The sequence below is a fragment of the Penicillium taxi genome, assembly GCF_028828555.1.
Source record: "Penicillium taxi strain IBT 34144 chromosome Unknown utg000005l_segment0_segment0, whole genome shotgun sequence".
Taxonomy (NCBI): domain Eukaryota; kingdom Fungi; phylum Ascomycota; class Eurotiomycetes; order Eurotiales; family Aspergillaceae; genus Penicillium; species Penicillium taxi.
The window spans coordinates 1,854,973-1,881,319 of NW_026643207.1; the positions used below are offsets into that span (position 1 = coordinate 1,854,973).

Genomic DNA, 26,347 nt, shown 5'->3' on the forward strand with positions numbered 1-26,347 from the left:
TCAATATTTATCAATTAAAGTCAGTCAGAATCAGTCGAAATTAGTCGAAATTAGTCGAAATCAGTAAGAGTTGGTAAGATATGATCAATCACATTTCTTTTTAAGAAAATTTATTTCCTCGCAATTCTGGTTTTATCTGACTTTCCCCCTTAATTATTTCTATCTTTTACCATATCATTGGATTCTCTCATCATGCCATATTCTACGAGATCCAGGACTAACGCCAATCATCCTGATGATGAAGCCCCTCCTATAAAACCGCAGAAACAACCACGACTTCAGACAAGGGGTATATCGAAAACGACTATATCTACCCCAAGACGAACGAAATCAATTAAACCTCCTCTTCAACAAACTAAAGCAACAAGACCTACTATAAAAAAAACTAAAGTAGTAAAGCCTCTTCAAAAACAAACGAAAACAACAAAACCTCCCCCAAAACGAACGAGAATAACAAAACCTCCACCAAAACGAACAAAAACAACAAAAACTCCTCTGAAATCATCACTTCAACCGACCGATGGGACTGAGATATCCCAACAGCTCACTGATCAGGCTGAAGTAATCCAGCAACCAACCGACCAGACTGAAGTACTCCGGCAGCCGACCGACCAGACCGAGGTACCCCAGCAGCTGACCGATCAGGCTAAAGTGATCCAGCAACCAACCGATCAGGATGAAGTGATCCAGCAGCCGACCGATCAGACAAAAGCACTCCAGCAGCCGACCAACCAAACTAAAGCACCCCAAGCTAGATCATGGCCTCTCAAAGAATCACAACCCCGATTTAAACCAATTATTGGTCTCCCAGATCTTGGCCCACCAAGCAATACTATTTCTTTGGTCGCAAAAGAACGTGGTGAAATCTCACAAGAGGAAAGAGTTAGAGGACAAAAGGAATTATATCCAGAATTGATTCAAGAAAACCAGTCAAGAATCAGGTCCTTTAAAGTCTGCAAGTGTCAGGAGCATACACATGATACTCGATATAATATCTGGAATTTTACTGGTCCTATTGTGAGCTTAACTTCCTTTTCTTAATACTATTACTAATTTCTTTAGGCGATTCCAAGTTGCGCAACTAATTGCCCATATTGTTGTTACTCACCAGAAGGTATTAACAAAAAGACTGGACAGATAAGAAAATACTAGGCTTCTACAATTCGAAAGCATATTGAAAATATCCATACTGTAAGTCATATAATATCTTATTACTTAATTATTTATATTGATTAAGATTAATAAATTTAGGTTGATAAACGGTTTGCTGGACTCTACACTGTTTCTAACACTGTTTCAAAATCCTATTTTTGGTATATTGAGGGAGATAATAAAGAGGCCTTTGAAAAAGCGAATTACTTCCACCAGATCTCTGAGGAACCTGAATGAAACCTGAAAACTGCTGGAAAATGAAAAAGAGACTTGAAGTTGTTGTTCTTTGTATTTGTTTTTGTATTATCCTAAAAATCCTATTTTCTTTAGGCTTTAATAAAGAAAAGAAATTTTAATCATATGATCTGATGTTTGTCTTTGATTCTACCTAGATAGGTCTTTAACCGATTTATTGATCTAAAGATTTTCCTAGAAAATATTCAATTATTCTAGAAATTACTTTTTCGACAATAAGGTCATTTTGAGCTACTTAATCTATGAAGTTTCCCCTAAGTCCTCATTATCTTTTTCGATATTTTTTATTCTCTATCAAGCTTATTATGGCCAACATAATAGTTAACCCAAATGATCCTGACGATATTCCCATAGATACCCCTAGTGGTCATTGGTGGTATAGTAGGATAGATGGGATACCAGGAAGCTTTGTGTAAGTATAAGTCTTAATATTGATTCCTGACTATCAAGATAGAATAGTACTAATCTATCTCTTATTTTAGGAACCCTGTTAAAGTTTGTAAATGTCCAGAACATCCAGCACAAAGATGGCCTTGTCAAAACGCAATAATCGAGATTCATGGTTGTGTTCAACGATGTCCTTATTGCTCTTATACACCAATAAGTACTGGGTGTGTAGCAGCACCAATCCGAAAACATATTAAAATGTCACATATTGTGAGTTAAATTTGATATTACTAACATAACTCAATCTAATATCTATTAGAAACCAAACCATGGAGGTAAATGGAAGGGACTTCATGTCCTAGACGGTCGGAAAACTGCAAGAAGGTGAGAATTGATTATCGAAGCCCTTTACCATCCCTTACCATCCCTTACCACTCCTTACCATCTTTTACCATTACTTACTAATATATATATCAATTTTCTAGAAAAGAACGCAGCCATAAAAAGGTCGAAGATGAAGAAACTGCTGGTGTAGGCCAAGAAAGTGACGAGGAGGAAGAAAATGTCTTACAACTTGCAAAAACGAAAAAACGAAAAAGAAAATCAAGATTCTATAAAGATGACACCGATTCCGACGATGATAGTCCATCTGAATCAGCAAGAGACCGGCGACAGCAAGACAGAAATAAAAGACGGAAGCGACAAGAACGAGAAGATCGACTTCAGAATGCAAAAGAACAAGAAGAAAAAGAACAAAAAGAATTTGAAGAACAAATGGCTAAGATTCAAGCTCAAAAGAAGAAGAGAGAAAAGGAACTAGCTGATGCTAAGAATCCTAAATCTAAGAGCATATCTTCAAGTTCTGTCACGAAGGAAAGAAAAGGTAAAGAGAAAGCTGACATTGAGCTCCCTTCAGAAGCTGAGTGTGATAGCTTTGTTCGTTGGTTAGAGTCGCGGACGAAAGATGGTAAAAGTTCTGGGGGGATTTGGGATTTTCTGAAGCGACCTGAACTTCATATACCAGAACTTGAAGATAGACTTGATGAGTTGATAGATGAAGCATCTATTAGAGTGGATATGGAAGAGGATAGGAAAAGAGAAGCTAAGAAGAAAGAAAGAGAGAAGGCGATTGCTCGTGCACAAGCAGAACTTGAAAAAACGGATAAAGAAGGGGCGAAGAAAATAGCTGCTGAAGAGGTAAAGAAAAAGGCTGCTGAAAAGGCTGCTAAAGAAGCTGCTGAAATTATTGAGGATGATGAGGATGATCTAGGATCCGAGGAAGCAGGAGAATGATAAATAGTAGTGTAATGGTGCTTAGTGATTAGTGCTTAGTGCTTAATATTTTAATTTTAAGGTTTTTGATATCAAGTGATTTAAGAAAAGACTATTTAAGATGTTTATTTTTATACAGATATCCTTAAAATTAAGATTTATAAAGATATTACATTTAATTTGGAAAGATAATAGTTGATATGTTTCAAGAAATCATAAAATCTAGTAAATAATGGTAAGGATCAGTAAAAGATGGTAAAAGATAGGAATCGATTTGCAAGGACTGAGATGTAAATAGATACAGTCTACAGATATATATACAGATATAGATATATTGTTATGAAATTTTATAATTTTAGATGAAAACTTCAAAAAATGATAATAAGTTCCTAAAACCAGTTCCAAAGTATTATTCTTAGGAATTCCTTTAATAATTATATCTATATTATCAAAATCTGAATTGAGTTGACTGTTTTATTGTTGAATGAAGGAAGAAACATTTTACAAATTCCTGGTAAATTATCGAAAATTGAAGCTAGGTGGCGGGGTGGTAGGGTTGAAGCACCGTAAGTCAAATCTTGCATATTACCACATAAGATGGCTATTTACCACTACCCGACGACCTTTTTTTTTTAGCTCCCCGACAAACTTATTATGATGTATCATATTACCCACAAAAAATGAAATACAGAGTTTTTATTGGCCGATAAGACGAAAAGTTCGTCGGGTGGTAGGGTGGCGGGGTCGACCCTGCCACCCCGCCGCCTGTATACTCAACATTGGCTCCAACTGTTCAGCAACTTGCAGTCAACCAGCAGCCTTACTCCCACTGCGAAGTGCAGGTGACGACACAGAACGTGCTGTATGGCCCCATGGTGCTGCCGTTTGAAGCCCTGTACGACCGGCCCCCGTTGCCAGGGTTGGGGGAGACAGATGTTGTGCTGGATGTGCAAGATTTCCGGGACATCGTTCACCAACTATTCTAGGTGTTGGTTTCATAGGCGTCTCTGTGTCTATTTCTCTTTCCATTCTTGCTATGATCCCATGATTAATGATTCTTGCTTCGCGGACAGCCACACACGGCAGGGCAAACTGGTATTAGCAGCAGTAGTCCACTCACAAATCGAAGCAAGGTCAACAGAACATTAAGAACATAGTTCAGCGTCCGTCCACATTAATCTCAAAAAATACCTGGGCAACAATCTAATAGCTAATATAACTGAATATGACGATGACTTCCCCCTTCTCATGTCTCAGAGGTATTACGTAGTACTACTATGAGTATGAGGTTGGAATGTTGTAAAGTGGTTGTATTCCATTCTATGAAGAATCTATAATTGTCAAAGTTATTGGGATTACTGCATTAACTAGACAATGGAGGCCCACTTAACAAGAAGTTTGTCTACAGGAGCCTATGATATATATTCATGAAACCACAAAGTACGTTCAAAAGAACTGTTTCATTTTTTGAATGTGTTTATTATCAGCCATCTGTATCCAGCGTTATTGAGTAACGTAATTCAATGTTCAGACTTTGTATGAAGTTGTGCATTCTGGTATCATTTTTGAGATAAAAAGAGACTGGGCAATCGAAAAGCAACTGGAAAAGAAATAGCAGTCAAGCATTTCTGATTTCACTTTGCCAGATTTCGTCCCCAAACTTAACTCGTGGGAAGTTTGGACATATCACCCTTACCGTCCTTGATCCACTCCTCTTGAATCAGCCGTGCGCGTTCATTGTACAGTTGCTTGTACGCACCCCGGATGGTTCCATCACTGACGTGCGCCACAGCAGAGATCTCCTTGGCGGATTTTCCCTGACCCATGAGGTGGGATGCCATGTAGATGCATGCTGCGACAACGGAAAGAGGAGAACGGCCGGCCAGGTCTCCGTCATTGCTGACCTTATCAGAGAGCGCAACACCGACACTGGTAACCTGGAATGGCAAACCAAGAAGATTGCAGAAACGGTTGCAAAGATCACTGGGCTTGGTAGATGCAGTTGCGGTGTATGTATCGTTGGGATCAATGGTGCCACCACTCGACACAACGGCATTATTGCGCTCGATGTTCTGAGCGGTAAAAAACTTTTCAAGGGACTTGTAGATACGGCCGATCTCCTTTCGAGAAACCTTGGTCACGGCAAAGATCTCGGTGAAAGTACGGGGAACCTTGCACTGGCGGCATGCAATGAAGATGCAACCAGCGATGATAACGTCCTGAGACTTGCCCTTAAACGCCTTGGCATCCTCCACAATCTTAAAGAGGTACTTAGCGGTGTCGGCCACATTCTTCTGGATGTTGAAGCCGTCGCAAAGAGCACCGATCTCCTTGTAGGCTGCGAGGAGGGCCTTATTCGCCTTTTCGTTTGACTGTTTGCTCTGAGCACGGTAGAGGTCGCGAGAACGGCCAGTTGCGCCGCTGGCAATGGAGGTCTCCAGCTGAGCTCCATTGAGCAGAGGGTTCGAAGCGTCTCCAACACGAGACGGGTCGTCGTTGTTCTGGTCATCGTTGGAGAACGTGCGCCATTCGGAGTGCATATCAATCTCACGATCGGCAAGAACCAGGCCACATGATCCGCAGACTGTCTCGTGGGAGTCGGGAAATTCCAGGTTGGGGGGCACCTCTTTGCACTCGGGGCATATAATAGTGGCAGAGAGGTTCTTCTTCCACGGAATCTCCGGGCTGGAGATGGAAGTCGACATGGCTAGTTTATCTGCTACCCGGGTAGCTTCGAAGCGCTGGGTCTGTCTTTTTGCGATCCCCTTTGCTGTAATCGGGAGGTTGTGCTTGACTCGGTGATAACGAAGGAAAAGTGGTGAATACAGTTTGGCGACTGTACCACGAACTAGGAGGCCGAGGAAATGCGATCAGCTGAAATGCGCGCCGCTACTTACTCAATCATGTTAGCTCAGTCACATCCCAGCATTTACAGCGTTTAGATGGAAGAGTAAAACATGCCAGCAAGTGAAGCAACGTGAAGCGTCAATTCCAAAGCCCAGCTGAAAAGGGTGATGGATGATCAGGAACCGAAGTCGAGATGGAGAGAAGGACGAAGGTGGGAAGTGATGTGAAGTGAATGGGGGGGAAGTTTGGTCACGTGACATGAGTACTGATGAATCAGCGCCAAGCCGATGTTCCGACAGAAGTCGATTTGATCCCTCAACAGCACGGAACGATACCATAGATTCATATCCCTCCTCTCTTCACTCCTCTCTACCCATCACGATGATGTCCATGTCTCTCCGGGCTTCGGTAAGTTTCCATGGTATGCGCTATCTGATTGTGGTGCTGACTGGCCTATTTAGCGCTCCATCTTCGCCCGTGCCTCTCGGCAACAGGTCCCGGTCGCTCGCACCTTCCTGACCTCCGCTGTCCGCCGCGGTATGTTTTAAGCATCCAGAACCATTGAGCATATATCAACGGAACTTGCTCATTACCAATTGATTGTGCTGTCGCTGACTTGATATACTCTCCGTGAAGCCGACCCTGTCCAGGACCTGTACCTTAAGGAACTGAAGGCCTTCAAGCCCACTCCTCTCAAGGCTGGTGACGCCGATGCCCACGTTCAGAAGTTCGCCATTCCTCAGGCTCCCCCTCTCCCGAGGAGGCCAACCTTGCCAGCGAGTTGTCCGCCTACCAGAGCCAGGAGGTTGAGGTTGAGGGCCAGGCCGCCGCTGGTGAGGCCGCCCCCGTCGAGGAGTCTTGGTTTGAGGAGGATGAGGAGGAGGTTGCTGCTGCCCACTAAATGCAAATGCCCTTTCTTTATATTGGTAGGGTCTGGAGAGACGACGGCAGTATACATGCCGTTGGCATAAACAGTTGGCCGCGCGAGTCTTCGAGCTTGTAAATTAGACTACCTGTGAAATGTTGAAGCCTTTTTATTATTCTCAAATCGCCATATCCCAGTCCAGCTCTGGAGTGTACCTATGGTAGTCTTGAGTATACCGGAAAAGCCGGGGTATATAGCGACAGTCTGGTATATCTATCTACGGAGTGATCATTGACATAGGGCAGCATCTGTATGAATATTCCTTAGAGTATATTCAAGATCTAATTAGCTATGCAGATTTGTATCTAAAGAGCCCTGAAGACCATCTCAAATTTACCGTAGACCTATGTAAAGTCCCCGGGTAAAGCCCAAAATTAACCCATACATTAAGCGCGCTATTGTAATAATATGTACACATTTGATGTATTCGAAGGGTTGGCAAACATCAACTACCTAGTACATAAAAAATTCAATGTCATAATGCAGCTCTAGGTTTTATTGGAAATGTTAAATAGCTGTATAATGATCACAAAAAGAAAACACAAGCTACAATATCTATGGTGCATGTATTGATAGAAAATTAAGAACTCAATGATAGAAAATTAAGAACTCAATGATAGAAATAAATTAAAAAAAAATGACAAGAGTGGGATTTGAACCCACGCCTACAATGTAGATCAGGACCTTAACCTGACGCCTTAGACCAACTCGGCCATCTTGCCAATTCGATATAAGAAATCTAAATAGTTAATTATATAAAGTAGAAGTGAATAATTGATATGATACAATCTTCCTTCTCACCCCTGCAGTTCGCCCGCATGGGTCCGCATGGTTCGGAAATGGGAATAGTGATTGAGCTTATTTACAGCTGAGTAGATTGTGGAAGTTGCCTTGTCGCTTTAATACTCTTAACCCCGTTTAATGCCCGCTGTCTTCATGTTTTCTTTTTCTCCCTTATCTTTGCTTGATGATATTGAGGCTACAAGGTTGAATTACTTTTCCTTATTCGTATCCAAGCGGGGATTGCCAAGAAGGTGGCTTGAGATATGATGACTCCATAATATCCATTTTACAAGATTCAAGGGTCTAGTGGATGGGTTGAAACTTGGATTAATATTACACAGGTAACTAAATAGTAACCAGTGCTCCATACTTTATACTCCGTACTCCGTAACTAGGAAACTAAATGATCTAGGATTGAAGACTGGGGCAAAGGGTTCAGGTTCAGGTTTAGATTCAGATTCAGATTCAGATTCAGGTTCAGGTTCAGGTTCAGGTTCAGGTTCAGGTTCAGGTTCAGGTTCAGTTCCGATCAGTATTACCCCATTTTGAGCATTGATCTTGATCTTGACTAGGCACTTAGGTAATTTATTGACTAGTGTTTTCCTTACGTACGACGTACCTTCCGTAGTGGGTTGGAATGTGGGATGTTATGTCATTAAATCTCCTTCTCTTCTCCTTAGGACATGAAATAGGCGGCATTCCTTACATTTTGGAATGCTAGAATGAACAGCAGTGCTTCCTATCAAGTTGATCTTTCTGTAACAGGTACCGGATGTAAGCGGATCGGGCTTAAAGTAGTAATTTCTATAAACTTCCGGAGCAGTTTCAATTGGCGCCGTGGCCCCCATTGTAATCGAGACGGTCAAAAATCAATTCTCGTTCATGCAGAGAGGATGAGAGGGCAAAAGGGTGGGAAAGGGTGGCACAGTAAACTCAGCCTCTCCAGGATCAGATGGAAAGAGGATGAATCTCAGTGGGAAGCTAAACATCTACAAAGTACTCTGTAGTTTAAGTGGAGAATGAACAGCGTGTCTCACTGTAGTAGTGATTATTATGATATATTTCACTCGTTTCCATTTTCCTCTGAATTTATTTTACCTTTTTACCTTTTCCCCTTTTTTAATCTATTTATTTTCATATTTTTATATTTTGTTTATTTTGGTTCCGACTTTTCACTGCAGGTCAAGCTTAGAGATAGTTTCCCCTCTCTACCTTACCTACTCTAACCTCCCCCTTTACATTTCTCCACTTCAATTATTACCTGTCTATTTTGATATTCCCTCCTCCCTCACTTCCATATCGCTTTCGGTCTTCCATTTCCCCACCTCGACGCTTCCCCAGACCCTGGTTCCATTATTGTACACCGCAAACCGTTGGAGGAACGCCGATCTCTTGCTCGATCGGTCACGCCATTAGTGCATTTTCGATCTATCCAAGGCCCATCCAGCTCCAAGAACCTGTGGGCGCCTTCTTGTCGGCATTGATGAGCTTTGGACTTTCGAGAAGCTTTTAGTCGTGTGACTGATCATAAAATATTGGACAGAAAAGAAAAGAAAAAAAACAAATAAAAAGGGAAGAAGAGAGCTTGCTGTTGCTGATCTTGCCTTGTTCGCCCTTCTTATCTTGCAATGCGTGTTTGAAAGATTCAGGATAACGGGATAATATTCCGGGTGTATGCAGGAAGGAGCTGGTCTTCTTCGACATCATCGCATTCTCGTCACTTTTTCCCCTCAGGGAAATGTCCAGTCGTCAACTACAATCCCCTTGACCGCTTCCAACATGACCATGTCTGTTTCCCCTGAAATTACAAACTACGAAGGTGGGGATGCCTTGCTCTCCAGAGCTGCCAGCTACACTGATCTCCACAGCCCATCGGAATCTGGCCCGCCCGATTTGAGACGAAATTTCTCCGATTACAAGGTCCCCGCCCAGGCGTACTCACCGACAAAGGAATCTGTGGCTGCTGGAAAGGCCATTCTGCGACGGACATCCCTACGCACTAAAGACAAACCCCCGACTGTCTCCCATTTTACATTATCATCTACAGAGGATCTAAGGGACACGGAAGTACCCGTAGAGGCTTCAGTGAAAACAACTACAACTACAACTATTGAAACTACAACTGTTCCAACTACAAATGTGGAAACAAAGATTCCAGAGACAAGGGCACCGGAGCCTGCTGTTCGGCCCTCCAAGAGTCGTTCTATGTCAGGTCGCATAGTAAGTCTTGCACGGAAGCCATGGGGCTCGTCCTCACGATCTCCGTCTCCGTCTGCCAAGAGGTCAAAACAACAACGACTGGAAGACCCATCTCCAACTCAATTGGGACACCAGAAATCAGAGAGTTCCAAAGATGCACCAAATCCGGAGTCGGCACCGCCACCTATGCGTAAACGAACTATATTATATAAGCGACCAAGACGACCCGTGTCTGCAGTGGTAGCAAAGGGAATTGAAGACTCCCCAGAGTCGCCCAGCAGTCCGTCAGGCAAGCTGCGAAACCGAGCATCACTCGAGAGGTTCTCCGCCTCTCTTTCTGTTACAACTCCTGTTCTACCACCCATGCCAAAAGGTGCTGCAGCAACAGCTGCTTCGTTCCAACATACTGTCAACGAGACTTCTTCACGGAAGAAGGATGAACTTTGGGGGGTATTCCGTGGCCTTGAAGCTGATTACCAAAAGTATGTGATGCCAAAGAACTAGTTCTTTACAATTGCTGACCGTGGAGTAGATTTCAATCCAAATCAAGTGCCTTAAAGGCCAATGTCATCCGTAGCTCCCTTCTCCCATTTCTTGGCCGCCATCATCTCCACGCTTCATGCAAGTGCCTTAGACCGGAAGACTTGGATCGTCGGGTGAATATTTTGAATAAGTGGTGGATGGGGATGCTAGAGATGCTTAATGGGAAAAATAACCAATCCATTACAGGGACTGACAGACCCGTCTATCTTGAAGCAGTCGTGGGAATCATGAGTCGTCCAGAATGGCGCATCCCATTTCCTACTGCACAACAAGGTGACGGACTAACAGACTCGCTGCAATATGCATCTACATCCGTCTCAGAAACCTCAGAAGGATCTGGCTCATCGGGATCTGATTTTCTGGTTGAATCGATCCATCATAATATTCGCAATATCTTTGTCCAAAATCTTCTGTCGCAGATGTTGTTTGTCGTGGAACGAATGTCGATGAGACACACGCCCGCCAGTCTAGTGGCATTTTGTGGAAAGGCTTGTGCGTATGCCTTCTTTTTCTGCCCTGGAGTACCAGATATCTTAGTCCGTCTGTGGAACACACCTCCTGCCTTATATCGGCGAATTCTCGCCGAATCTGCATCCTCCAGAGTTGGGAATATGCGGCCATTTACTCAGGAGCTTTCAATGAGTTTCCCTGCGGCTCTGCGACCTCTTGCATTCCCATCATCTGCGCCATTATTGCGATATTTGCGACTTAAACCCGAGGCGCCTCTGAACACAACTAACATCCCCTGGCATGGTCCATGGAAGGCTCGCTGGTGTGGTCGTGATACGGATCTGTTCTTCGTCTTCATGAAATACGTACACATTTTGTACGCTGAATATTTGCCTGCGAAGACCGAGAAGGCCAAGCGCATACTGGCGCCCGGTCTGCTTCTCATACATGCGCAACTTCTGGTCGTACTGGAGGAGACTATATATAAGCAATCTACATCCCAAACGACAGATCTGGGTAATTCGGCATCTGTCATCACGTTCGACGACTTGCTTGAGTCGCCTGATGCTTCGGCTAATGCGCACCCTTTGGGAGGTGGCCGAAACAGTCATCGGTCAATGGCAGAGAACCGGCTAGTAATTCTTTTGCGGGACTTTCTCTCTGACTCCTCCGCGGAGCCAAATCGCTCCCGACTTTTGTACGCTGAGAGCTTCTGTGGCATTTTCAAGATTGCCGCTCAGGGAATCTCTCTCTTTGACCACAATGCATGCTTCTTGATATGTGACTTCGCCGAGGAGGTTATGCCGATTATCACACGATATGCCCACTCAATTGAGACAGAGTTGTTTGACTGGTCATTCTGGTTGGGGGTCTGTCGCCAGATGATGCAAAGTCATAATTCGCTTACTGAAGTCCGAGTCTTCTCCTTCATATTTAGTGTGTGGGGGACCTGGATTGCGTCAGAAGAGAGAAAGTCTGCGCTATGCCTGGATTTCCTGCTAGATGAGTCTATCTTCTACCATTACTTTAATCACTGGAGTCCGATGGTCCGCGCCTACTACCACCGTCTCCTGTGCTGGAGAGTGGGTCGGTTCAACGGGGAACCTTCTTCTGTTGATTCAACCGTACTAGTGACCCTCTCTAATCGACTCATGCGTGTCTGGGAGTATTATGTTGGGTATCAAACCAAGGCGGAAGAAGGGCTCATAGCACCATTGTCATCTGCTCCTTGTACACCAGCTCCAGGGCGGAGGATTATCATCATTCGATGTGACAATCAGCTGTCTCCAGTGGACCTGTTCGTCTCATTTGACCGCGTCATTCCTCCCGGTTCTTCAGACCAACCCGTGGGACATCGAAAATCCAACTCCGCGGACTTTACGGGTCTAGACAATCCGAATTCCAAGCGAAGATGGAATTTGCTCAAATCTATGTTCGGTAAGGCCGATGGCGTAGAAGGTGTTCCCACAGATACGTCTAATAGTGGCGCCATGCCCGACGAGAAATCAAAATGTGTGGAAGAGCATGAGAAACCCCCGAGAAATAGTGGAGAGCAGTTCCATCTCCCACTACACCAACCCTTCTTCTTCAAATTTTCACTAGAATGGATAGACAGGCCACAATGGCTCACTAAGAACAAACGTCTATTCACCCCTTGTCTCCCTGTCGCCTCTGAACTGCATGTGCAGCATCGATGCGTCCCCGAGAAGCTCATTGAGTCTGACACCACTTCAGAAAAAGGATCGATCTCGGCAAAGACAATTGGCGGCGAAACTGTATTTGAGGAGGCAGTAACTGGAGAACCAGACCATGATGACCCTCCAACACAAATGACTCCCGAAACTGAGTGGCCTTTGACCAACAAAGATTCTCTTCTTCCAGAGTTGCCTGCACAACCAACAACGGAGTACGTTGTGACAAGCAAATACGCTGGCCGTGCTCTGGCAGAGTGGACTCATATTGTTTCCGAATGCGATAGCTTCTTCGCCCGCCGTCGCGACGAAGGTGTGCCTTCGGATCGCGCAGTGGAAACCCCATCACTGGGCGTCGAAAGCTTCCGCAAATAAGAAACATTTCACCTCTACTTCTGTCTCGCTCATGTTGATCATTGCATATAGACTTCCCAATACCCTTCCAAGGCTGGGAGGTGGTAATTTTTTCTTTTCTCTTCTTTTTGGCAGTTATGTCTCTTTTTTCTCTTCTACTTCACAGCATCGTGTGCATCACGGACTTTGGGGCATATGGGTACCGGCGTTTACCTCTGATATACTACAACATTGGCCGGTCGTCTAGCACGACTCTATCTCTTTTCTTTTCTTTATTTCTTCTAATTTGTATTGGAGTAAGATGCACTGGTAATAGGCACATTCAGATACCAGAATCAAATGTTGAAAATCTTTCTTCAACCTTCTCGAGAGTCCCGAAGTCTGGACTTGCGCATTACACTGGTGAAATCCATAAAACATTCATTTAGATCACATCAAGTACATTACTTATAATGTTTCTCTTTTCTCGGCAATCCTTTCTTCATCCAGCTGCTTGTTCAAAACCCACTCCAAAACCCCCTGAACATCCTCTCGTCCCATAGAAACCTCAACCATCCGCACTCCACGCCCACTATGCACATGCTCATCTTCCAAGATCTTCTGCAGTTCACCACAAGTCTTGGCCGAGAAAGTACTCTTAGCAGCATGATCCTCATCAGCCCCAAAATAACTCAAAGCCTGCAAGTGCCGCCAAAAGGGGACATCGTTATACGCCTGTTTGCGACCATGAATGACTCGCTCGATAGTATAGCCCTCATTATTGATAATAATAATAAGAATATCCAGCTTCTCCTTAACCATCACGCTAATTTCCTGCGCGGTCATCTGCAAGCTCCCATCTCCGATTATCAACACTGTACGACCAGTTGCGCCGGTAGTCTTGTTTTGTTCTCGTCGCGCGAGAGCTGCGCCTAGAGTTGCTGGTAGCATGAAGCCTATCGAAAGCCAGGTTACGGCGCCAAAGAGTTGGGTTTTTGGTGGGAGTTTGAAACCTCGGCCGCCGTAGGCTGCTGTACCTGTTTCTGTGAGGATGATATCGCCTTCGCGGAATAACGGGTTCACCAGGCGGAAGAAGTTGTTCTGGGCGATTGGATCGCTGCTCTTGATATCGCTTATTGAAACTACTGCTTTTTCGGGCCCGATAGCTTCGACTGTGCGGGAAGAGTCGAGGGCTGTCAGGACCTTTGTCAGGACAGTTTTCGGTGATAGATCGCGGTAGACCTCGTCTTCGATCTGGACAGTACTATCCTTGAAAGTGATAGCTGCAGCGTTCTTGGGGACGGCGGTGAAGAAGAAACTATTCGTGTCGCTGTAGTGTGGACCAAATGTCAAGACTAAATCTGCAGATTCAAAATATTCCTGAGCGGGCTTGTCTCCAAATGCAGCCGAATACAGCCCGTATACATTCGGAGTATCCTCGTTGATGAGGCCCTTGCCGAAAATGGTCGTCCAAGTTGGCCAGCTTGTTTTATCAATAAGGCTTTCAATCTGCTCGATTATTCCGAGAGCTTTGCTCTCACCGTCCACGTAGATGAGTGGACGTTTTGCGCTGTACACTCGCTCTAGAATGCGGTTTACAACCTGAGGCTCATGAATAGGACTAGGTACTTCAGGTACACGGATAGGCGAATTGAGACTCGCAGCAGAGACAAGAACACCTGGCATATCATCCGGCAACTCGATGTAAACAGGCCGGCTATGAACGAGCGCCTGTAGCAGAATCCAATCGATCCTTTCAGGTGCCGTAGTCGCATCAACAAGTTTAGTCTGCGCAGCAGTAATATGCGTAGACATAGCCGCGAAGCGCCCATACTCACCATCAGAAAAGGTATGATGCATCAATGCGCGCGAACTCTGCTGCAGCCGCGGCGGGGTACCGACAATATGAACAACGGGAGACCTCTCGGCATAAGCGCCAGCAATACCATTCGCAGCTGAGAGCTCGCCGACGCCGAAAGTGGTTATGATAGCTGATAGGCCATTTATACGGGAGTAGCCATCTGCTGCGTAGGCTGCGTTCAACTCGTTGCAGTTTCCTACCCAGTGTAGACCGGCTGGGACGATGTAGTCTAGTAGACGGAGATTGTAATCTCCTGGGACGCCGAAGATGGATTGGACGCCGAGTTGTTGGAGGCGGGTGAGTAGGTAGTCGGCTAACTTGATTGTATCGGCCATTTTTACGCGGATTTCATAGAAAGTACGGGGGGTTTGAAGATATTGGGAAGTTTAGATGGTGTTTCCTTTCTTTATACGTGGATTTCCCCGCTTGTTTCCTATCTTATCGCCGATTGGCCGTTGCTAGCCGAAGATCCGCTTTATTGTACCCATCTATTCCGACCTTTGAAAGCAGTGTCAAATCCTAAGGTTCCTTTTGTAAGACAGTCATGTTAGAAAGCTTATTATGGGCAGCTATAATGCAGCTTTGAGGTGAAATGGACCCAATTCGGCATTTTGAATTTGATCAATCTCACAGTATTTCTGAAGACCTTGATATTAGGTCAACGGGTACGTGGTCATATTTCCGGGAGTGTGGCTAAAAGGGCGGAAAAGACGTCAATTTGATATCTGATAAAGAGGATAAGAATGCCCTAGGGTCGAAGTTCAGGTTATAGCATTGATCGATGCTAGAGGTAAGTTCACGATGGAGCTCTGGAGGTAAGATTTAAAATTGAAACAAATTGCAAATCTAGTATCAAACTTGGATTTTTAGTTTGATCGGTAAATGAAGCAAATATTCGAGAGTGTTATAGATGACCTTAAAATAGCTTGCCTGTGAACATCTTGGTAGTATTTGAGCTTCTCAGAGCAAGCATTGTGGAATTCTTGCTGCTTTACTTCAAAAACGTAGTGATAGTCACTGGACCAGGCACATGTATTGGGTTAAGATAAGGAACGGCTTTTTCGACATTGACGCGCTCTCTAGACCTTGGCATCTTTCATTATCAAGTAGTAGTTTAAGCAAGTAAGTTGAGACTTGGATGTTCTTTCTTTGGTGGCACTTTGTCGAGACATGCTTTGGACATACTGACTGATATTGATATTTTACCCTGAGAGAGATACCCTAGGTGATCAGATGGTATCGCAATGATTTTGGGTCATCGCCTGCTGTCTCTTTGAAGAACTTGGCTTCTTTTTGTTGATATATGATCATCCTTACCTGGAGTTGTGGGAAGTATTCTGGTCTGGAATCGAGTGCTTTGAATTACCAAAGTGAAGTCATTCCACCTAGCACAGACCAAAGCCTTTCAGAGTTTCTCCAAGACTATATAAACTCGACACTGCTGGAAAATGTGAGTAAAGAAATCCAGAAGTGGCAAGGCCAGTGGGAGATGCTGGCGACAATTCTGCCGCCAAGTGGAATGCGGAGATAATGCTGGAATGGCTGCATGGGATGTCACCGTCTGATTCCACTCAGGCCTCCTTCTTTGAACCACTTTTTCAAAAAAGACAGTATCGAAATATGAGAGGTGATGGCAAAATCCTTTTGCGGACCCTGGACAGTCACCGCGTGCGCTGACAATAGTCATGTAACCATGAACAGAGAATTTTAGCGTACGACACTTTGATGGCCACCTGGTCGTCAAATGCTAGATTGAAGTAGTCAGATCAATGTTCATGAGTTGACTCACTTTGGATGTTGGGAACTATTGATACCAAAGGAGACAGTTGAGGGACTGAGAGCTCAAAGAAGTGGTTTTATAGGTACAAAAAGGAACCTTGAATTCCCGACTGCCAAACGAGGAGCAGTTGATTGATGAATACGTTGCCTATTACTCCTAGAGAGGGGTTCGATAATTGGGCTATGAAGTAGTACGTAGTCGAAACTACACAGCCAACTAGGGCATAGGGTATAAACAAAGGGCTAATATGATAGACCAGATGTCAGACCTATACCCAGCGTATTCCAAAAAAGAAGTACGGCTCCTTTGACTTTCGGGTTTCAGAGCTTGCTGAAACATCATCCCTAAAAACATAATGAACGTGCCCCGCATGAAGACCCTATGCCTGGGCAGGAACTAACTTGAAGTATGCTAGGGCCCGAGGTTGTTGCAGACTTCGAGAATCGTGAGACAAGGTGACCCGAACCATCGGTTTTGGACTCATTCGATTTAAACACGGCAAGCCCCATCAAAGCAGATCCAAAGGAAATATTATTGAACAAATTTGCTGAACTAGTTCAAGGTTTTCTATGGGACCTGGCCTGCAACTGGCATTTGACAGAATCTGGCTCATATGCTGTTATTCTGGTTTATATTTTGAATTAACATAAAGATATCGTAAGTGTAGTAAACGTGTTTATTAGACTGCCATGCCAACATGTTCATAGCAGACCTCAACCTCGTCCGTCCTCTCAATGACTGCAACGCCTCGCAACATGATTTCATCACTGTTGTGGCTTGCACTGTAATTCCCATTCTTCTGATATGGACTGCCTTTTTCCAGAGCCTCTTCGGGATACACAATGCCGTACTTCTGACCGTCTTGGGAAAATCTAGAGGTGCCAGTGTCTTTGGTATACTGACTGGACTGCTTGGCGTACTTGCGCATTTTGTAAGAAGAATTGGGAGAAATTGCGTTGCTCGTTCTATCCGGTCCATATCGGGTGTGATTCCATAGAGGTCGTAACATCGGAATGCATGCGCACATCACTGTGAGGGCGGTTTCCGTCGAGGACCAGACAAGCAGTGATGTTGAGGAATCTAGAACCGTGTCAGTTTTGTTGTAGAGATCAAGGATACTGAAAAATTGGAGCGTACATAGATAATTAACGGAAGCGAAGTCTGCAGCAGTTGTCTGGCGAATAATTCCCACAATTCCCACAATTCCACATATTCCAGCAAGGATTCCAAGACTGAGGCCGCCAGCAACCACCATCTTATCGCTCTTCTTCATGTTCAAATTCCAAATAACAAACCACGGAAGAATTGCAAAAGCAAAGTCGCTGATTGTGTACCATGCTAGGAAAAAGAAAGTCAGCATGGATGGAAACTTCCAAGATTGTCTGGAGGTACTCACACGCAACAAAGTAACCAAATGTGGAAAAGTTCATCCAGCACTTTCCTGGCAGTGTTGTGTTCCAAGACTTTTGTACTGGTAAACAATGTATTATGCAAGTGATAGTTCCGAAAATTGCAAAAAATGCTGTGATGAAAAGATTGATCCAGACAAACCAGATATGCCACTTAGTTCGCAAAATTCGAAGAAGGAAAACCCCGACGGCACACTTGGCAGCTCCGTTGGAGAAGATCTCAGTGGCATGGCTAAACAACTCCCACTTGACGGCTTCGATATAAATCACTGGACTACCTATAGCTTCATAATGTTGCCCTAGACCGTAGTGGGATGATATGCCGATGAATATATTGTTCACTAATTGAGCAATCTAGACGTTGTTCATTTAAGATTAGCTTATGACAGCGATACTAAGCAGGATTGAAGCTCACCACTGCGATAATAACAAAAATATCGTCTGCACCGAGAGCATTTAAAAGGATTTTTCGAGTATAGAGCCTTAGCCCTACGCAAACAATGACTATGACAAGCATCATTGCAAGGACCCCATTGACCATAGGCCCTTCACCTCCGTAGTAGCCCATACTGGAAATCACCGAAAGGCGAAATAGAAGTCTCAGATGAAGTGCTGGGTAATGTAATGCGTGTACATGGAGTTTTAAGGCTAAGGTTTCAAGTTGGGAAAAAATGAAAGAACATTCCAAGATTGAAATTCCAAGGCTCTATTCAAGTGGGCAAGATAATATGTATATTTTTCTAGATCTAGACAATCTCCTGATAAATAAGCACCTAGACAATTAGAATGAAAGGCTTTTAATTCATTAGTCAACGGTGTTGGGCCCTGTGCCTACGGCGTAGGTACTTTGGCATCCACTCCGTGTGATCTATAAGACAATCAATAAACCAATGGTTTCGAAGAATGTAGTTTAGGCTGAAAAATGGCCTTGAAGTTTAGTGATTTATCCACCGGCCGAAAGAAAAAAAAGCTGATTCCACTAGTCTTGCTCTAGCGTCGAACCATGACACGTTAAACCCTGACATAGAAGAGTTTGCATCTTTAAAATGGATTAGCTGAATTGACAGACTAATTCAAGTCAAACTTATCTTATACAATACAGAGTAACAGATAACTAAGTTCGACCTGTGAATCAATCAATTCTATCTTAATAGCCTATATAATAAACAGAATTTTCAATTATAAGCAGTTTTTGTTACAAAACAACCTCTATACTATATACCTTGCATTTCCAATTTTCAGTGATTATTATTTTCAGAGAGTTCCAAGGTTCGTGACAGGTTAAAATTACTTGAGAAGTATCAGCCACGCAATACTAATTGTCCTCTCATAAAACTTTCCTTTCTTGACTAGTAATGCCGGGCTAAAGTCTTAGACGCCAAAAAGGCTATCATGATTCATGAAAGAGGAAAAATGGATGTATCCAAGAAAAATGGGCCTAAGTTCCTCTGACAGAAAACGGGTGGTCGGTTCCACTAGGGTACTAGTACCGCACTGACTGCGTATTAGCATGTACTAGGAATAGTTGACACTTCTGACAATTAGGGGGCACGTTTCACTCCAAATCTTTAAATTTAAGGCTTATTTGCACCATTCTATTGGGCCATTTTAAAAGTTTAAGTTTATAAAACAGAACTCGATGTATCAAGCAGAGATAGCAGAGCGAAGTACATTATATTGCCCCGAAAGTCTATAATCAGACAATAATTGTTTTAAGTCGAATATTAACGTGAGATATAGCAAGACGGAAGGGAATGAGGGCTCCGAAACTAGGCTGCGCCAGTTCTGACAGACCACCTCCAGATTATCAGGTCTATCTCACTCCCTAGTGCGATGATGTGCCGGGCTAGATCCTTTCTAGGCCTTCCATTAATTTAATCATTGAATGTTATACATAAATTATTCCTGTAGGTATCAGATTTCAATGAGGCTATAAAAACAAACTCCCGAGGTTATAGTTCGAGATAGACATGGTAATGTTGTAATAGCTTTTATGAACCAAACGAAGGTCAAATAGAAATTGCAAGGATAACCTCACTCGGGCCGTACATCCATATAAATTGGTAGGAATATCGATTTCCGATGTGGCTGAAATGTCAAAGTATGGAATCTTGGAAGGATTCCGATGCTGGCATGCATGGACAAGTGCCGGTATTCCGCAACTGGGTAAAAGAGTACATCCGAGATCTCGAGGGATAAAATAGCCTGGTACCTATTTACAGAGTATGTAAACTAACTTATCTTGGACTATGGATCTTGTTGCATTTCAGGGCTGGATGTAACCCTGATGTCTCCAGTCGTTAATAATGTTTTTCAGCTTATGTTTACTGTGTACATAAAGGATGTACCGTTTCCCCACATGTACGAATACAGTCTAGTCATCGATCGCTCATACATGGTATTGCACTTGTTGAGGTTTATGTCCGATTGATGGCTAGTTAATTAAGTACTTAATCCTAAAAGGGTCTCAATCAAGTGGGGGCTGTCAGTAAGATACGGACTTAGGTCCGTAATTCCACACTTTGGATGTGTATATCCTGCTGAGATCAGTGTTTAGTGCTGAGGACTAGTGAGAATCTGGCTCACTGACCACCCGGGCACAAAATACATATCGTATTGTTGTATGACAAGGTAAGGCCTGGTTCTTTCCAAGGCTCACTATCTAATTAGCATGAACTCAGCTGAGCCAATATGATCAGACAGATCCTTTGAAAATTCACATTTCCGTATGTTCTTAACCTGAAGCCTTCCTATCTCGGATCGGATTCCCCGGAGTTGAATCGGCAATGATCATAAAAGGCTAAGGCCTGGAGCCGAGGTTTGTGCATATGGTACCTTTGAAGACTTTCGAAGCGCACTTTCATAAAAGCTGATTGCAGATATATCGGTGACTTCCATGTGCATTCCAAGCCTCTCTATTTCCTCACAGGTTGAACTTTAGTGGAGAATTCTTTGTCGTATGTAGGTACAACACAGAGACAGGGATATAGACCTTGAACAATACCTCATGCACCTACAGGTCTCCTAATAATAGTATTCAAAAGTCGGGAGTGAGCGTCCTATAAGAAAAGAGGTTAAGCTATTTTCTTGGCGGTAACAAGGATGGTTGGTGTTTATGCATCCGTTGAGATTCTAAACGCCGAAAGTATCACATGATGCAGGCCGAGATTTCGCCGTCTTGTGTGCTCTAAGATATAAAGCCTTGGCTAATATCAAAAGACGACATACTCTAGAAGCTGGAATTAATTAATAGACTGTATAGTGCGTTTATCTTCTTTGGAATAATGATTCCAAGGATTGTCTACATTTGAAACAGCCGGCTATGCAGAAAGCAAACTAGTTTGATTGATTATAGATTCATCGAAGTCATCTTGGTCGACTCCACTCCCTGTTTAGCGCTTCTTTTGAACAGAAGTGTTATGAGATCTCTAATTTTAGAACTTTCTGAATCTTGATCAGCGAGATGCTCTACTGCGTAGAGAAAATGGCTTCATACGGGGACAGTTATCTGTGCTACCTGTTTTAGGGCTGAATAATTTTAATTATCGTCTGGCGACTCTATTTAAATGTACGAAAACAGGCGCCTCGACCCATTCCGATCCCATTCATCATTCTGAGCAGCTTCTATAATTCCTGATAACTAGATAATGATATATATGTGTATGAGTTATAGGACTACTGAGCCGATGGTCATTAGCTTTAAAAAGTCCAAAAAGTTCCAAGGTCATAAGTGAGAATTGTCTAGGTGCCTACCTGCTGCTCTGTACTGTTTTTCCAATTTCTACATGAATACGGATCCATAAGAGCATATTTCCTTCGTGAACGGCATGAGTCGCATTTTGCCCCACTGAGCCTCTCAAATTAGTTACAAAGACGTCCGTTAAATAACAGAACTAAACCTTTATTAAAGATGCGGTACTAATCTAAGACCTTGACCTGCTGGCAACCGTTATAATTTTGCATTAGTCTCATGATTAATTCAGTTGGGAGCTAGTTATAACTCCAGATGCTGGGATTTGATCCCCTACTGAATTCCCAGCCTATTATAATAATGAACGCCTCCATCAGCGAAAATCCTATCGCTAACAGATTCAGAAACATCTAGTGGAAATATGGCTGTTAGGCTTTCCAATTGCCCTAGACCCGTAGTATAATAGATATGGCTGCCTTCAGTAAGAACGTGAATTCCAAGAGTAGATGTTCTAGAGTTGATGTAAAAAGTCAGTAAATTCGTGACCGAGAAATTACCATGATGTGAATCATAAATATTATCATAGACAGGCCATAGTGGAATAAAAGGTCCTTAAAGCTCATAACATCGTGAAATCGCACCAGGAAGTTGCCCTGTTTCTTTTAAGGCATCCTTAAGTCACTATCATTCTGGCTCCGGTAAGGTGGTCAATTGGTTCACCCTTCACTTTTCCCTACTATCTACTTTAGAACTCACATCCCTTTCACCCTTCCACCCCCTAAGCTACTAGCATGCCCACAGCCTTGGAACTATCACATTGAATTTCTATCTCGATTGTAAAGGTATTATTCAAGATACTAGTTGACAGCTGATCCGTGGAAATCAGAAATTCCACTTCATTTACCTAGTAGAGAGTGACTTGCGACATGATCTAGGCAAAACATACGAACAAAACAATGAAATTGGGCTACATAGTATATATATATATATATGTATTGATATCGTCTCTCACTTGGGCATCCTGGAGTTGATACCTGGGTAGCGAATACCCATTTACCCGACTGGTATATGTACGAACGAAAATCGGTCCAAATATGCTAAGACATAGACAGGAAGGTGTGAATACTGTAGAAATCCAAGGAGGGCGAGGCTGTACAGCGCCCAAGTTGAATGAAGGATATGCCAAGCGTGTGGGGTATGCATAATTTGAATGGGCAGAAAAAAAAGACAAGGGACAAGTGAAGTACAGTAGAATACAATTATGCCAGGAGAGAATCGCTCGCGCGGTGAATCACGTTCGCTATCCGGTCGATCCAGTGTTGAGTGAGTGACCAGTCTCCTGTGTTAATACTGTCACGAATAGCAGGGAAAATGGAGGCATCGTAGCCAGACCACAATTCAGGTCCAAAGACGACATGGCGGAATTGAGTGCGGTTGGGAATCTGGAAAATTTAATGTAAGCCAACATGATATTGCAATTAGCATGAGATGATTTTCTTACGCCGCCTCCACTTTCGAGATCCAGGAGAGCCGTGTCAAGGCCAGCCATGCGAGTGTTGTGTAGCAAACGTTGATTTGCCATGACGTTACTTTCATATCCGCCGGAGCCCCAGACAGTATCATGCCAATTTTGGTTCCACGACTCGAACTTCTCCGCGTTGGCTAGAAGTTCACTTGCGGATGTGAACATTGGTTGCATGTTGACTTTAGCATTCTTGGACTTTGCATAGTTATCCAAGTCTTGCACCCAACCGGCGATATGTGAAGCATATGCTGTAATATCAAATGGCAGCATGGGGTTCTCAGTTAGGTCTAGGATTAAAAGTGACCAGAACTCGGCAAGAAGTTTGTGGTACTGGAATCCAGGGTCGCCGAACTTCTCCATCCACTCGTAAGATTCGTAGCAGCTGTGATATGGGAATCCATCGCCCTTGAAACCGAAATCAATACTAGAGGTACCAGCAATATCCTGGAAAGCAACGTAATCACTACCAGCCCCGAGAGGCTCAAGCTTTTGGCCGTTCTCCAGCCAAATTTCCTTCAGCGTCTTGTTGGCATAAGGATCGGAGAGACGGCCTAAGATTTGGATCACTGAGCGCTCAAAGACCGGAGATCCTGAAGCGCGAAATCCCGAGCCGGAAACACCCACGTCAACATTCAGGTAAGCATATGCATTGGCTCGGAGGGCTTCCACCTCCTTCTCAACATACTCTGTCGAGCCGATGAGGTTGTACTCCTCTCCATCCCAACTAACGAACTCAATGGTACGGAGTGGCCGCCACCCATAGGTGAGAAGCTCACCAAAGGCTCGCACAACTTCTAAAAAGACGGCAGTTCCACTGCCAGGGTCGACACTCCCCAAACACCACGAGTCTCGATGATTGCCAATAATGACCTTTTTCTTCTGTTCCTCTAGTCCGAGAATAGTCCCGTGAATGTTGTAAATGGGCATTCTTTCCACTTCATCCTGCAGATTCATCAAATGAACAATAGGCGAGCTTTGATCTCCTGTCCACCATTCCGAGACTTTTGGTACTCCACCAACCCATTCATTTGGAACCTTGGAGCCATGACCTGCAAGAGATTGCAAAAGTCGCTGCGCATCACGCCAGGCAATCGGAAGACTTGGAATCTGCACTAAACCAGGGCTGTCCTGCGGAGACAGCCTCTTCTTCTCCTCTGGAGTGGATGCGAACCCGGGACTGAGGACGTCTCCGACCACCTGGGACATTAAGCTGACACCGCCTCTTTGGACACCATCAAATGGCATATATCGGCCTTTTGGAAAGACTGGGCCTTTGACAAAACCATCCTGGGAAGGATCGGAGTATATGATGCAACCCACCGCCCCAGCCAGCTCGGCGGCTTTGATCTTCAAGGCACGATCTGGTTCGGTTCCATAGTAGCGGACAAGAGCAATCGAGCCTTCGAGTGAAATTCCACGGTCGGCGAGTAGTTGAAAGTCTTCACGAGCTCCATAATTAGCGTAGACAAGAGGTCCTGTCACATTTCCGGACTTGGAGTGCCCGTGGAATACGGGAACCCGATCGCTATTTTCCTCTAAAGTGGCCTCCCAAACCAGATGGGGTGGATCAATGATGGCCACCTTGCGGCCACCTTCGCGGGGATAATTCAGGTATACCTGAAATTCCTCCCGGGTGACTTCGTCGAATTGCGCCTTTTTAAACGCCTGTTCTACCCACTCAGCCACGAAAAAGCTGCCTTCTGTGCCGGCGACGTGTGGAAAGGAGGTTATTCTCTTCAGATCTTCGGCAATATTGGACTCATTGATGTGTCCCTGTAAAAAGTTTTCGACGGAGGCCGAACTATACGTATTGCCTAAAATCATGCGCTGGTTGAGATTGAAGACGTCTCCGATGAAGAATACGTAGACCAATGCAATAACCAGCAGCATGGCAAATAGTCGGAGCAACACAATGGGCGCATTATCTTTCCAGTGCGATCGGGCATAATCGAGGTTAAAGGTGCTCGGTAGGTTCGGGAGGTATCGTTGCAGGGGTCGTTGGATGGCCGACAGCGTCCGTGTCAGACTTGAGAAGCCTTTGTAAAAACTAGATCGAAGTCGAGATCGTGTACTATTTGAAGATCCTTGTTCAGAGTCATCAATATCCATCTGGTCTATTTCTCTCCGCAACTCCTCCGTAGATCCCCGGGCCGAGCCCGATACGGACGAGGCGAGATCATCAAGACTTGTACGTGTTGATTCAACTGTCGGTGGTTGGTAGTGGGAGGTATCATGACTGAGGAGCCCCTGACGTTCGACATCGTTGCCGTCACTTTCGCCCAGGTCGGAGCGAGAAGAAGAAGCCTGGGCGGTAGCCTCCTCATAGGAGGGAATGGGGAGGGCTTGGTAATCGTACTTATCGTCGCCCATGGTGTTATGGGGAAGGCTCCCAGGAGCGTTGATAAGAGGAGGGTACGGAAATAGCGATCCGTAATATCATGGTCTGAAGAATTAGTAAAGGCGAGTAGACATTATCTCCAGATTTTGGCAGGCGAGATTGGGGGTAAGATTGATGGAGAGAGGAGGTGATAGTTGGCCTATCAATGATCTAAGTGTGGCGCGACCCACCTATCTACTCCATAACACGCTTATAGTCATTACAAGAGACCAATAACTATGAGAGATTTGACTGACTCAATTGATTATATAAATTTCATGCACGAATTAGTTAGTTACATGTAAAACCTATTTTCTTAAGCCAGTACAAAATGGTGTTTCATAGATCGCGATGGACTAGAAAGCCCTAGAGGCGGATATCTCGTAGATCTAGTTATAAATACCAATTAGCACAACCAAGGTATCTATTATATCCACCTTCTGTACGGAGTAATACTCTCCAACACTTTTGATGTATGTCAAACCCTTGTTTTTCAGGCTCTGAATTGTTCAACTCTATATAGATGGACACCTTATATTTAAGGCCTAAACACTGCACGTGGAATCTACACCGCCTTAAAGGGGGAACTACGTTGTTGATGTAAATTGGATGGTCACCAGGTATACTCTATTTTACACGGTAACTATCAGGGCAGAGGAATTTGAGATTCATCGAGAACTTAAAGTATTCAAGGGATAATATTGGGCTAATAGGGGTAGAAAGTACGGAGTAAAGAGGATCATACTTGATACTACCCGCAGTTAAGAGTACGGGGGATTTTTACTGTACACCATAGACCCCTGGTGCCTGAAATATAAAGTACATTCACATTAGAATTGTGTTCGGATCAAGGGAACAGATCTAAAT

The 26,347-nt window shown here is 44.1% G+C and overlaps 6 protein-coding genes across 6 annotated transcripts; 2 read left to right on the forward strand and 4 right to left on the reverse strand.

The window, feature by feature from the left end:
• Positions 1-4,727: 4,727 nt before the first annotated feature.
• Positions 4,728-5,771, reverse strand: N7495_008023 (transcription factor SUA7; the record flags this gene model as incomplete). Its single annotated transcript, XM_057210674.1, has 1 exon — positions 4,728-5,771. The coding sequence occupies one exon, from the start codon at positions 5,769-5,771 to the stop codon at positions 4,728-4,730; it is 1,044 nt and encodes a 347-aa protein (XP_057060217.1).
• Positions 5,772-6,294: 523 nt separating this feature from the next.
• On the forward strand, positions 6,295-6,814 carry N7495_008024 (ATP synthase subunit H; the record flags this gene model as incomplete). The annotated part of the gene is made up of 4 exons (XM_057210675.1): positions 6,295-6,321; positions 6,375-6,450; positions 6,550-6,640; positions 6,691-6,814. The coding sequence occupies 4 exons, from the start codon at positions 6,295-6,297 to the stop codon at positions 6,812-6,814; spliced, it is 318 nt and encodes a 105-aa protein (XP_057060218.1).
• A 2,586-nt stretch (positions 6,815-9,400) lies between these two features.
• Positions 9,401-12,879, forward strand: N7495_008025 (DUF1765 domain-containing protein; the record flags this gene model as incomplete). The annotated part of the gene is made up of 2 exons (XM_057210676.1): positions 9,401-10,302; positions 10,353-12,879. 2 exons carry the CDS (start codon positions 9,401-9,403, stop codon positions 12,877-12,879), a joined length of 3,429 nt encoding a protein of 1,142 aa, XP_057060219.1.
• A 426-nt stretch (positions 12,880-13,305) lies between these two features.
• On the reverse strand, positions 13,306-15,033 carry N7495_008026 (alpha-keto acid decarboxylase family protein; the record flags this gene model as incomplete). The annotated part of the gene is made up of 1 exon (XM_057210677.1): positions 13,306-15,033. The coding sequence occupies one exon, from the start codon at positions 15,031-15,033 to the stop codon at positions 13,306-13,308; it is 1,728 nt and encodes a 575-aa protein (XP_057060220.1).
• A 2,124-nt stretch (positions 15,034-17,157) lies between these two features.
• N7495_008027 (uncharacterized protein) lies at positions 17,158-18,455 on the reverse strand (the record flags this gene model as incomplete). The annotated part of the gene is made up of 3 exons (XM_057210678.1): positions 17,158-17,816; positions 17,875-18,241; positions 18,303-18,455. The coding sequence occupies 3 exons, from the start codon at positions 18,453-18,455 to the stop codon at positions 17,158-17,160; spliced, it is 1,179 nt and encodes a 392-aa protein (XP_057060221.1).
• Positions 18,456-22,837: 4,382 nt separating this feature from the next.
• Positions 22,838-25,473, reverse strand: N7495_008028 (M28 family metallopeptidase; the record flags this gene model as incomplete). Its single annotated transcript, XM_057210679.1, has 2 exons — positions 22,838-23,020; positions 23,080-25,473. The coding sequence occupies 2 exons, from the start codon at positions 25,471-25,473 to the stop codon at positions 22,838-22,840; spliced, it is 2,577 nt and encodes an 858-aa protein (XP_057060222.1).
• Between the last annotated feature and the right edge of the window lie 874 nt (positions 25,474-26,347).